At 73.2% G+C, this 11,949-nt stretch overlaps 1 protein-coding gene across 1 annotated transcript; it reads left to right on the top strand.

Moving 5' to 3' along the window:
* Positions 1 to 288: 288 nt before the first annotated feature.
* Positions 289 to 5,749, top strand: LOC309416098 (inosine-5'-monophosphate dehydrogenase 1a-like; the record flags this gene model as incomplete). The annotated part of the gene is made up of 9 exons (XM_082015674.1): positions 289 to 668; positions 1,502 to 1,592; positions 1,959 to 2,054; positions 2,146 to 2,289; positions 2,425 to 2,569; positions 2,654 to 2,797; positions 2,884 to 2,967; positions 5,357 to 5,373; positions 5,652 to 5,749. Coding segments are annotated over 9 exons (1,199 nt in total), but the record flags the coding sequence as incomplete, so codon positions are not given.
* Between the last annotated feature and the right edge of the window lie 6,200 nt (positions 5,750 to 11,949).

Genomic DNA, 11,949 nt, shown 5'->3' with positions numbered 1-11,949 from the left:
CCCATCCCCGGCATCAGCTCCATGTCACCCTGTCCCCATCCCTGGGGTCCCCTCTGTGTCACCCCATCCCTCGGGTCCCCTCCGTCTCACCCTGTCCCTTGGGGTCACCTCTGCGTCCCCCCATCCCCGACCCTGGGGTCCGCTCCGTGGCACCACGTCCCTTGGGGTCACCTCTGTGTCCCCCCATCCCCGGCATCAGCTGCGTGTCACCCTGTCCCCGTCCCAGGGGTTCCCTCTGTGTCCCCCCATCCCCAACTTTGGGGTCCCCTCTGTGTCACCCCGTCCCAGGGGTCCCCTCTGCGTCCCCCCATCCCCAACTTTGGGGTGCCCTCTGTGTCCCCCCATCCCTTTGGGTCCCCTCCACATCACCCCATCCCTTTGGGTCCCCTCCACATCACGCCGTCCCCGGGGGTCCCCTCCGCGTCACCCCGTCCCCATCCCGGGGGTCCCCCCCCTCTCCCCCCCCAGGGAAGCTGCCCATCGTTAACGACAGCGACGAGCTGGTGGCCATCATCGCCCGCACCGACCTGAAGAAGAACCGGGAGCACCCGCTGGCCTCCAAGGACGCGCGCAAGCAGCTGCTCTGCGGCGCGGCCGTCGGCACCCGCGAGGACGACAAGTACCGCCTGGACCTGCTGGTGCAGGCGGGCGCCGACCTGGTGGTGCTGGTGGGTGTGGGGGGAGCCGGGGGGGCCGCCCGGGGCGCGGGCACCCCCCCACCCCCGGCGCCCCGAATCCTCACCCCGCGGCAGCCCAAGAACCCCCCGGCCCTGCTCCCTGCCCTGCGGCACCCCGATTCCTGACCCCGTGGCACCCCGATCCCCTGCCCCACGGCACCCCGATTCCTGACCCCGTGGCACCCCGATCCCCTGCCCCACAGCACCCCGATTCCTGACCCCGTGGCACCCCGATCCCCTGCCCCACGGCACCCCGATTCCTGACCCCGTGGCACCCCGATCCCCTGCCCCACGGCACCCCGATTCCTGACCCCGTGGCACCCCGATCCCCTGCCCCACGGCACCCCGATTCCTGACCCCGTGGCACCCCGATCCCCTGCCCCACAGCACCCCATTCCTTACCCCACGGCACCCCGATTCCTTACCCCGTGGCACCCTGATCCCCTGCCCCACGGCACCCAAAGTACTCCCCCTGCCCTGCTCCCCGCCCCATGGCACCCCGATTCCTTACCCCATGGCACCCCGATGCTCTCCCTACCTTGCGCCCCAAATCCCCGCCCTGCTCCCTGCCCCACGGCACCCCAATTCCCTGCCCAGGAGCACCCCAGTCCTCCCCTGCCCCATTCCCCACCCCACGGCACCCCAATCCCTGCCCCAGAGCACCCCGATCCCCCTCCTGCCCTGTTCCCCACCCCCACGCACCCCACATCCTCACCCCACAGCACCCCAGTCCTTTCCCTGCCCGGCTCCCCACCGCGCCCCACGCCCTTGCCCCCCACGCCGTGCCCCCCCCCACGCCGTGCCCCCCACGCCGTGCCCCCCAGGACTCGTCGCAGGGGAACTCCATCTACCAGATCAGCATGATCCACTACATCAAGCAGAAGTACCCCGAGCTGCAGGTGATCGGGGGCAACGGTGAGCTGGGGGCAAGCGGGGCGCCGGGGGGCAGGGGATTGGGGTGCCGTGGGGCGGGGAGCGGGGCAGGGGTGTGGGGCGCCGTGGGGCGGGGAGGAGGGCAGGGGTTTGGGATGCAGGGGAGGGGGAGGATTGGGGGGCCGTGGAGTGGGGAGCCGGGTGGGGATGTGGGGCGCCGTGGGGCAGGGAGGAGGGCAGGGGCAGGTTTGGGGTGCCGTGGGGTAAGGATCTGGGGTGCCATGGGGCGGGGAATCGGGGCGCAGGGACCGGGGTGCCGCGGGGGGCAGGGGTGTCCCCGGGAGCGGGGGGCACCCCTCGCCCGCCGGGCGCCTGACGGCGCGGGCGCGCTCTCCCCGGGGCGCGCAGTGGTGACGGCCGCCCAGGCCAAGAACCTGATCGACGCCGGCGTGGACGCCCTGCGGGTGGGCATGGGCTGCGGCTCCATCTGCATCACCCAGGAAGGTGCGCGGCGCTGCCCCGGCACCCCCCGGCACGGCGCGGTGCCCCCCGGCACGGCGCGCTGCCCCGGCGGGCGCTGACCCCTCTCCGGCAGTGATGGCGTGCGGGCGGCCGCAGGGGACGGCGGTCTACAAGGTGGCCGAGTACGCCCGGCGTTTCGGCGTCCCCGTCATCGCCGACGGCGGCATCCGCACCGTGGGCCACGTGGTGAAGGCGCTGGCGCTGGGGGCCTCCACCGGTGAGCCGGGGCGCCGGCGGGGCGGGTGGGGGGGCTCGCGGAACGGGGACAGCCCAGCACCCACCGCGGTGCCGACCCCGGGGTGAGGGGACTGACGGCCGTCACCTCCGGCGCCCGCCGCGGTGCCGCCGGCAGTGATGATGGGGTCGCTGCTGGCGGCCACCACGGAGGCACCGGGGGAGTTCTTCTTCTCGGAGGGGGTCCGGCTGAAGCAGTACCGCGGCATGGGCTCGCCGGACGCCATGGAGAAGAGCAGCGGCAGCCAGAAACGCTACTTCAGGTACGTCACGACGGGGTCGACGACCGGGGTTGGGGGGTCCCTGCCCCCCAGGCCTGACCCCCGCGCTCTGTCCCCGCCCCCCAGCGAGGGGGACACGGTGAAGGTGGCGCAGGGGGTCTCGGGCTCCGTCCAGGACAAGGGCTCCATCCACAAGTTCGTCCCGTATCTGATCGCCGGGATCCAGCACGGCTGCCAGGACATCGGGGCCAGGAGCCTCTCCGTGCTCCGGTGAGCCGGGGGGGGACACGCAGGGGGTGTGGCGGGGGGTCGCCCGGCCCCCCCGACCCACAGCCTGCCCCACGCCCCGCCGCCAGGTCCATGATGTACTCGGGGGAGCTGAAGTTCGAGAAGAGGACCATGGCGGCGCAGATCGAGGGGGGGGTCCACGGGCTCCACTCGTAAGTGGGGGGGGGGGCGGGGAGTGGGGGGCATGGGGGGGGGCACAGGGACGCTGCGGCAGGCACCACGTCAGATCCGGCTCTGTGCCCCCCAGGGCATGGGGGCAGGGGCGGCAGGCCTCCTATTGCCCCAGCACCAGGTATTGGGGGTCCCAGGCCCCCCACTGCCCCAGCGTGGGGGTCCCAGGCACCCCGTTGCTCCAGTGCCAGCTACTGGGAGGTGGGCAGGCCCCCCCTTCCCCCCAGTGCCGGGTACTGGGGGTCCCAGGCCCTCCTTCGCCCCAGCACCCGGTGTTGGGGGGGATCCCTGGCACCCCATTGCCCCGGTGCAGAGTACTGGGGGACCCGGGCCCCCCCGGTGCCGGTGCGGGCCGACTGTACGTGCCGATGGGCCTCAGGCCGAGCCCCCCGCCAGCCGTGGGGGACCCCCTGAGTTCTGCCACTCTGGGGACACCCCAGTCCTGGGGGTGCTGGTCCAGACGGGGACTGGGGAGCCGCCTGGAGGGGTGGCAGCCCAAGGTGTACAGGGGCTCCGGGAAGAGCCTGGGGGCTGTGGGGAGGGGGTGCTGGACCCAGGGGAGACCCCCATCCGGGGGTGGGTGCTGTCTTCCCCCCCCAGTAACAGTCGGGGTGCAGGTAGGGTGCAGCAGTTGCTTTAATTCACCCCGTGGGGTGCCCGCAGTGGGGATGGGGGGAGCACCCACAGCCCCCCCCCGTGGGTCCCAACCCCCAGCGTCTGCCCCCGCCTCGGTGGCACCCGCTCGCGCCGGGGGCTTCGGCTCTGGGTCCCCTCCGAGATGGTGCAGCACGTTTGGGGTCTGTGAGGAGGTGGGGCTTGTGCAAGGGGGTGGAGTTTGTTCAAGAGGCGGAGTTTGTTCAAGGGGGCAGGACCTCTCGTGGCTGGCAGGGCTGATTGGCCAGTTGGATGGCGGGCTTGTGGCTGGTGGGGCTGCTGGTTGGTTGGCTGCGGTGCTGGTTGACTGGCTGGTTGGCTGACCAGGATGTTGGTTGGCTGTGATTGGTTGCCTTGTTGGCCAAGATGCTGATTGGCTGGTTGAGATGCTGGTCAACTGGCTGGTTGAGGTGCTGGTTGGCTGGCTGCGGTGCTGGTTGGCTGTGGTTGGTTGCCTTGTTGGCCAAGGTGCTGGTCAACTGGCTGGTTGAGGTGCCAGTTGGCTGGCCAGGATGCCGGCTGGCTGTGATTGGTTGGCTGGTTGAGACGCTGGTTGGCTGGCTGTGGTGCTGGTTGGCTGTGGTTGGTTGCCTCATTGGCCAAGATGCTGGTTGGCTGCTTGAGATGCTGGTCAACTGGATGGTTGAGGTGCCAATTGGCTGGCCAGGGTGCCGGTTGGCTGTGATTGGTCAACCGGTTGGGATGCTGGTGGGTTGGTTGGCTGGCCAGGATGCTGGTTGGCTGTGGTTGGTCACCTGGTTGAGATGCTGGTTGGCTGGTTGGTTAGCGAGTTGGGTCTTTGGTCAGAGTACTAGTTAGCTGGCAGGTTGGTTGGCTGGTTGCTGGTCAGGATGCTGGTTGGTTGGTGAGTCGCCTGGCCGGGATGCCGGTTGGCTGGTTGACCACCTTGGCCGTGCTCTTTATGAGCCATGACCAGGCACGTAGGGTCAGGCCTGGGCGGCCGTGGTGCTGCCGGCGCCGCTCAGGGTGAAGCCAGGCAGCGGTTCAGGGTGGCATGTCCTCACCATCAGCCCTGGGGCCACGGCACCTTCCCGGTGTCTGCTTCGGAGGGGACAGGGCCTGGGCGCCGGTGCCAGGCGGCTCGGTCGGAGTGCGGTGCCAGTGCCGGCTGGCTTGGCTGGACCATGGTGCCGGGTGGCTCAGTCAGACCATGGTGCCAGGAGCCCAGTGCTGGTGGCCAGCCAGCCCGGTCAGCGGGCATTACTGGTATCAGGTGGCTTGGTCATGGCGTGGTGCCGGTGCCAGCCTGGCAGGGTCAGAGCATGGTACCGGCACCTGGGGCGTGGTCGGAGTGCAGCAGCGGGCGGTGCCGGTGCCAGGAGCCTTGGTCAAGCCCGGTGCCGGTGCCAATGGCTCAGCTGGAGCGTGGTGCCGGTGCTGGGTGGTGCCGGTACCAGGAGGCTCGGTCAGAGAACAGTGCCGGGTCGCCAGGTCGGAGTGCGGTGCGGATGCCCGGCTGGATCACGGCGCCAGTGCCAGAGCGCGGTGCCAGCAGACTTGGTCGAGCGCGGCGCGGTGCCGGGTCACAGGGTGACACTGCGGTGCTGAAGTCTGTCCGGATCACGGTGCCGGGCGGCTCGGCTGGATCACAGTGCCGGTGTGTCCGGGCGGGGGGCCGGGGGTCGCTGTGCCGCGTGCCGGCCCGGGGTGACCGTGTAACCTTCTCTCTCTTTCCTGCCCATGCCGCTGCCGTAGCTTTACGGTTCTGCCACGTAAGTACCGGCTCGCGCCCTGCTCCCGCCGGGGCCACGGGGTGACGGGGGGGCAGGCAGGGTGGGGGAGGGGCTACCGGTGGAGGGGGGGGCCTGTAGCCCCCCGACCCCCCAGACGGAGACGGGGGGGGCTCAGGGTGCTGGGAGGCACCCCCCCATTTCCCAGCCAGGATCTGACGTGGTGCCGGCGGCAGCGGGGGGAGCAGGGGGCAACCGTGGAGTCCAGGGGTGTGGGACTCCCCCCCAACCCCGCTCACCCCCCCCGTTCTGCCCCACAGTTATGAGAAGCGGCTGTACTGAGGAGGGGTTGCGCGCCGGGACCCCCCACCCGGCCCCCGCCGGCCCCCCGCCGGCCCCCAGCCACCGCCGCTGCTAGTGTCGCGCCGGGACGCCGCCGGGGCTGGCTTTGCACTACGGGCTGGACCCCTGGCCAGCCCCCCCACGGCACCCCACGGTCATGGGGCTGCCGGGGCCCCCCCGCCTGCCCCCCCGGGACCATGGGGCTTTCAGGGGGGCCCCGGGGTGCCGCACCCATGGGGGGGCGGGGTAGGACGTAGCACCCACCGCTTGCCCCCCACCATGAATCCCCCTTTGCCCCTGCTGGGGGGGGGGACGGAACCCCCCCAGACCCCTGCCGGGCCTCCCTGCCGCTGCGGGGGGGCTGCAGGGGAGTGGGAGACCCCCCACTCCAGGGGGGACACCCCGTCCCCGCGGCCCCCCCGCAGGCTGGAGGGGGGGGCGCGGGGGCCAGCACCGCGCTGTATCCAGGTATTAATAAAGTTATGGAGCATCCGGCGCGGCCCCCGCCCCCCTCCCTGCCCGCGCAGGCAGCACCGGGCGCAGGCAGCACCGCGGCACGGGCCGGCACGCCGCGGCACGCGTGGCAGAGCCCGGCCAGCGTGGGCACAGCCTGGCACGGCTCTGCACGCCGCGGCACGGCTCTGCACGCCGTGGCAGGGGTTTGCACCCCCGGCGCGGCTCCGCGCGCCCCCCCCCGCCCCCTGCAGCGGGGCTCCAGGCGCGGGGGGGCCGAGCGGCCCCACGGCCTCGCGGTCCCGCGTGGGCCGGTCGTGCCGCTCCGTCCGTCCCGGGGCGGCGCGCCCCCCCCCTAGAGCCGGGCCTTGGCCGGGGGGGGCCCCTCCAGCGAGCGCAGGAAGGCGAGCAGGGTGCGGCGGTACTCGGCGGGGTGCTGGCGCAGGTGGGCGGCGTGGGGCGAGCGCGGCCAGCCCCGCGCGTGGGCGCGGATGCCCTGCGCCCGCCAGCCCCGCAGCAGCGCCCGCAGCGCCGCCGGCCGGCTCAGCGCGTCGTCCAGGCTGTAGAAGAGGAGGAGGGGGCAGCGCAGCGGGGGGCTGGCGAAGGCGTCCCGCGCCCCCTCGTACCGCCGCTCCCCCCGGCACCCCAGCACCCCCAGGTACAGCCGGGCGCCGGCGTGCACCAGGGCCCGCAGGGACGGCCTGCCCACCGCGCCGGCGATGCCTGCGGGGAGAGAGCCGCGTCGGTGCCGGCGGGGGTCCCCGGGTGCCCCCGCGCCCCGGTGCCACTCACCCCGCGCCATGTCCTCGAAGCCGCCGGTCACCAGGCTGTCGTAGACGATGCCGCGGAAGCGCGGTGCCAGGCGCTGGCACTGCCGGGGTCGGTGGCGCAGGAGCAGCAGCACCTGGGCGAAGGTGTAGGCGCCGGCGGAGATGGCGTGCACCAGCAGCGGGCGGCCGGCCAGGCCGCTGCCACCAGTGCCACCGGTGCTACCAGTGCCGCCACCACCGCCGCCATCACCACCAGCATCGCCATCGTTGCCACCCTCGCTACCAGTGCCGCCACCGGTGCCGCCACCATCGCCGCCACCGGTGCCACCACCATCGCCACCACCGGTGCCACCGCCGTGGTCCAGCAGCCGCAGCAGGCGCCCGGCCAGGCGCTGCCCTTGCCGTGGCCGCAGGACGTGGCACGCCGTCGTCCCCACCACCAGCACGTCCACGCCGCGGCGCAGGTAGAGCGCCAGGTACCGCGCCAGCCCCCCCGCCCGCGCCCCCAGCCAGGGCAGCAGCAGCAGCAGGGGTTTGCCGGGGGGGGCCGGGGGAGACCCCCCGCCGGCGCTGCGGTAGAGGCGGATGGTCCCCGAGAAGGATGTCACCGTGACGGGGGGCAGCGGGGGGGGGGCACGGTGCTGCCCCACGTCCTCCCTGTGGGAGACGGTGTGGGGGTGGGCGCTGGGGGGTGGAGCCCCCCCCCAAAATGTGGGACCCCCCCCCGAGATGTGGGGCACAAATATGGGAAATACCCCAAAGGGGGGCACCCCCGTGCCGCCCCAGCACTGCCTGGGCCCCTCCCCGTGAGGCCCCCCCCCCATGGGACCCCCTCCCACCGTGGGGCCATTTGCACCCTGGGGGCAGCCCACCGTATCCCGAGGACGCTTGGGGACGCCCCGCCCACCTTACGCCCCTCCCTCCCCGCGTGCCCCAGCCCCCCCCTCCAGCCTGGGACACCCCCACCCCAGCATCTCCCCCCACCCATCACAGGCTGAGTCCCGGGGGGCGTCAGGGGCACCCAGGTGCTTGCGGCCTCGCCCGGCCGCCCCGGCCCCCCCCCGGCCCCTGTGTTCCCCCCCCACTCACCAGGGGTCGCTGGCTGTGCCGGGGGGGTCCAGCAGCATCAGCAGGTCCGGCTCCATCAGGGGGTCCAGCGTGCCGGGGGGGTCCGGTGTGCCGGGGGGGTCTGGCGGTGCCGGGGGCGGCTGCCTGGGCCTGGGGGTCCGGCTGTGCGGGGGCATCTGGCTGAGCTGGTGGGGTCGGGGGTGGGTGTCGGGGTGGGTGCCGGGGATGACGGGTGCCCGGTGCCGCGACGCGCCAGGCGGTGCCGGCGGAAGCCGGGATTAGGCCAGGCCGCGGTTACAAAACGCCTTACACAATGCCAGCGGGCACCGCGCCACCGCCAGCGGGACGGGCCCCCGCGGGCCCCACTGCCCCCCATCGCCTCCCATGGCCCCCCCCAGACCGGCACAGCTCCCCACAACCCCCCCCGGCCCCCCGGCCCCCCCGCTATGTGGACGCCCATGGGTGGTCCCGAGGGACAGCGGTGACCTGGTGACAACTGCCCCCCACGGCATCCTGATGAGGGGCTGGGGCGTGGGGGGTGATGGGGGTGGGCAAGGGGGTGCGCAAGAGGGGTGTGCACACATGGTGGCACACACGGTGGCATGGTGACACACATGGTGGCACATGCGGTGGCTCCTGCACTGCCACAGACAGCAACGCCCGTGGGGGGACGTGTGGTGGCGCAGGCGCCAGCGCACATGGTGGCAGACGCGGTGGCACAGTGATACGCACGGTGGCACACGCAGTGGCACATGCAGTGGCACGGTGACACGCACGGTCGCACACGTGGTGGCACACACGCTGGCACACGCAGTGGCATGGTGACACGCATGGTGGCACACACAGTGGCATGGTGTCACGCATGGTGGCACACGCGGTGGCACGTGCACTGCCACAGACAGCAATGCCCGCGGGGGGGACGTGCGGTGGCGCAGGCACCAGCGCGCGTGGTGGCAGACGCGGCGGCAGACGCGGTGGCATGGGCCCCGGCACGTGTGCCGGCACACGCGCTCTCCCCCAGCACGGGCAGAGCGGGGGTGACCTGGGCGTGTGTCCCCGGCCCCGCGCCGGCCCCCCAGGGCTGGCAGCTCCCAGCGGCCATGGTGACCTGGATGGCCGCGGCAGCTCGCTCGAGCGTGCACCGCGCGCCGTGCAGGGCCGCTGACCCACTTCCCAGCTCCCCGCCCGCACGGCCATCGAGCAGCGGCGCCCGCCCCGGCACCTCTGTGTGTCCCCCGCACTGCTCCGCGTCACCCACCTCGGCGCGGCCCTGTCACCGCCCTTGGAGCCACCGCGTTTCGGGGCTGCCGATGGGGCACAAGGTGCGGCCACCCGGAGCGCGGGGGGGCCAGCGAGCGTGCGAAGTGCATGCAGTGAGCGTGCAGTGAGCGTGCAGTAAGCGCCCGCAGTAAGCGCGCGCCTGCAGCAAGGGTGTGCAAGCAGCGCGCGCCTGCAGTGAGCGTGCGCAGCGTGTGCCTGCAACGAACATGTGCGACGTGTGCGTGCGATGAGTGTGTGCAGTGAGGGCGCGCGTGGCGTGAGTGCGGGCATTGCGTGCACACGGTGCCTGCCGTGGGCGCGTGAAGCGTGCACGCACCGCACGTGGGCAGCGGGCAGCGCATCATGCAGTGCGTGGGGGATGCGCAGGGGTGTGTGTGCAGTGTGGGCGTGCGGTGAGGCAACGTTGTGCGGGCAGGGTGCGGGCAGAGTGTGGGCAGAGTGTGAGCAGCGTGAGCAGCATGTGTCCATGCAGGGCGTGTGTGAGCAGTGTGTGCAGCACTTCCACGCAGCGTGTGCAGTGTGAGCAGTGTGTGCAGCGTGTGCAGCATGTGCAGCATGTGTAATGTTCTCGCGCAGTGTGAGCAGTGTGAGCAGTGTGTGCGGTGTTTCCATGCACTGTGAGCAGTGTGAGCAGTGTGTGCAGTGTGTGCAGTGTGTGCAGTGTGTGCAGTGCATCCATGCAATGTCCAGTGGGAGCAGTGTCCGTGTGCCAGTGGGAGCGAGCCGAGCCGAGCCGAGCCGAGCCGGGCTCCGGCGGCTCCTGGTGCCCGCGGCCACCGCGGCGGGGCCGGGGGCGAAGGAGGAGGAGGAGGAGGAGGCGGCGGCGGCGGCGGACGGGGGGTGTTTGGAGGGGAGGGGGAGTGGAGGGGGGGGGCAGCCCGCGCCCGCCCCGCCCGCCGCTGCTCTGCCGGTGCTGCCGCTGCCGGTGCCGTCGCTGCCGGTGCCGCCGCTGCCGGGGCCGCGGAGCGGGGCCGGGGCCGGGGCCGGGGACGCCGCGGAGGCCGGTGGGTGCGGGCGGGGCCGGTGGCGGCGGGCTCGGGGGGCGCCGGGAGTACTGAGGGTCTCTGGCTGCCCGGGGGCCGGGGGGTCCCGGGGTGCCCGGTGCTGGGGTACCTGAGATGCAGGGACATTGGGGTGCAGCATTTCGGGGGTGCTGGGTGAAGGGGCTCGGGTGTGCAGGGGCTCGGGGGTGCAGGGGCTCGGGGGTGCTGGGTGCCCGAGGTGCTGGGTGCTCTGTGTGCTGGGTGAAGGGGCTCGGAGGTGCAGGGGCTCGGAGGTGCTGGGTGCTGGGGTGCAGGGTGCTGGGTAACCGGGGCACTGGGGTACGGGGCTATTGGCTGCCCAAGGTGCGGGGGTACCTGGGGTGCTGGCGAGCAGGGGGCTTGAGGGGGGTCGGGGTGCTGGGGCAGCGGCACTCGCGTGCGCACGGTGTGCGAGGGGGTGTGACAGGGCTGGGGGCGAGCGTGAGCGTGTGAGCGAGTGTGTGAGTGTGTGTGTGTGTGCGCGCATCCCGTGCTGCAAACCCAGGGCTTTGGGCTGCGTGGAGCAACACGCACGCACACACACGTGCGCACACACGCGCACAGCCCCCGTCACACCCCCACGCAGGCTGGCTCACGCACACGTGCTCACGCGCGCCCGCCCGCGCACGCTGCCGTGCACACGCACACGCTGGCTGCGCTGGGCAAGTGGCGGGGGGGGTGCGTGGAGGGCGCGTGGGGGGGCGTGGGGGACGTGCACACCCGGGCTCGGGGGGGTGCGATGCCGTGTGCCAGGGAGATGCCGTGATTCCCCCGTCACACGCGTGTGCACGCCTGGAGGACGTGCGCGGGGTGCCGCGCGTCACCCGTGGGTGCTGTGCCAGGGTGTGCGTGCGCGTGACCCGGGGTGCGACGCCCGGGGGACCGGCGCTTGAGGGCGGCAGCGGGGTGGGGGGTGCCGGGGTGGGGGTCCCTGGCGCAGGGACCCAGCAGCTCCCGCGCCGGCGGTGCCGGGGCGCGTTGGCAGCGGCGGGTGCCGGGAGCGACAGGTCCCCGCGTGCCCCGTGAGCCCCTGTCACATCGCATCCGTCCCCGCTGCGCCGCCGCCGCCCTGACGTGCCCCGATGTGACACCGCGGCGACAGGCCCTGTCACAAAGATTAGGGACCTGGCACTGGGCGGGGCGGGGGGGGCACCCCGCTCCCCCGGGTGGCACCGGGTTAGGGGAACCCCCCACCCTCAGCAGCCCACGGGAGGAGGTCTGCCCCACGTGCCCCCCGGGGGCGGCGGGACGAGACGCGACGCCTGCCCGGGGCCCACGCTGCCTGCCCTGCCTGCCCTGCCCTCAGCCCGGGGGGGTGCTGGGGTGCTGGGGCCACCCGGGCAAGGCAGCGCCGGGCCTGGGGGGGCCCGAGCCCTGGGGTGCTGGCGGGACCTGGCACACCTTGTCTGCCTGATCCGGTCTGGGCAGGGGCTGCCGGCGCAGGCAGGGCATGGCGCAGGCAGGCTGCCTGTCCCGGGGGATGCTCCCTGTCCCCACCGGGCTCAGGGGGCAGCTGCCGTCCCCCGGGACCCCCAGGATTGGGGCCGATCTCGGTGCTGCCACGTCCCTGCCCTGTCGGCATCCCCGGTTGTGGCCCCCCAGCAAAGCCACCCCAGCTGCCATCGGCCCCGGCGTGTCACCGGGGCTGGGACGGTGCCGTGGGCTGGGATGATGTCATGGGG

Source organism: Phaethon aethereus (genome assembly GCF_964289735.1).
Source record: "Phaethon aethereus genome assembly, contig: HAP1_SCAFFOLD_773, whole genome shotgun sequence".
Classification (NCBI taxonomy): Eukaryota; Metazoa; Chordata; class Aves; order Phaethontiformes; family Phaethontidae; genus Phaethon; species Phaethon aethereus.
The sequence above is the reverse complement of the archived record's forward strand: the minus strand, read 5'-3'. Positions and strand labels throughout refer to the sequence as shown.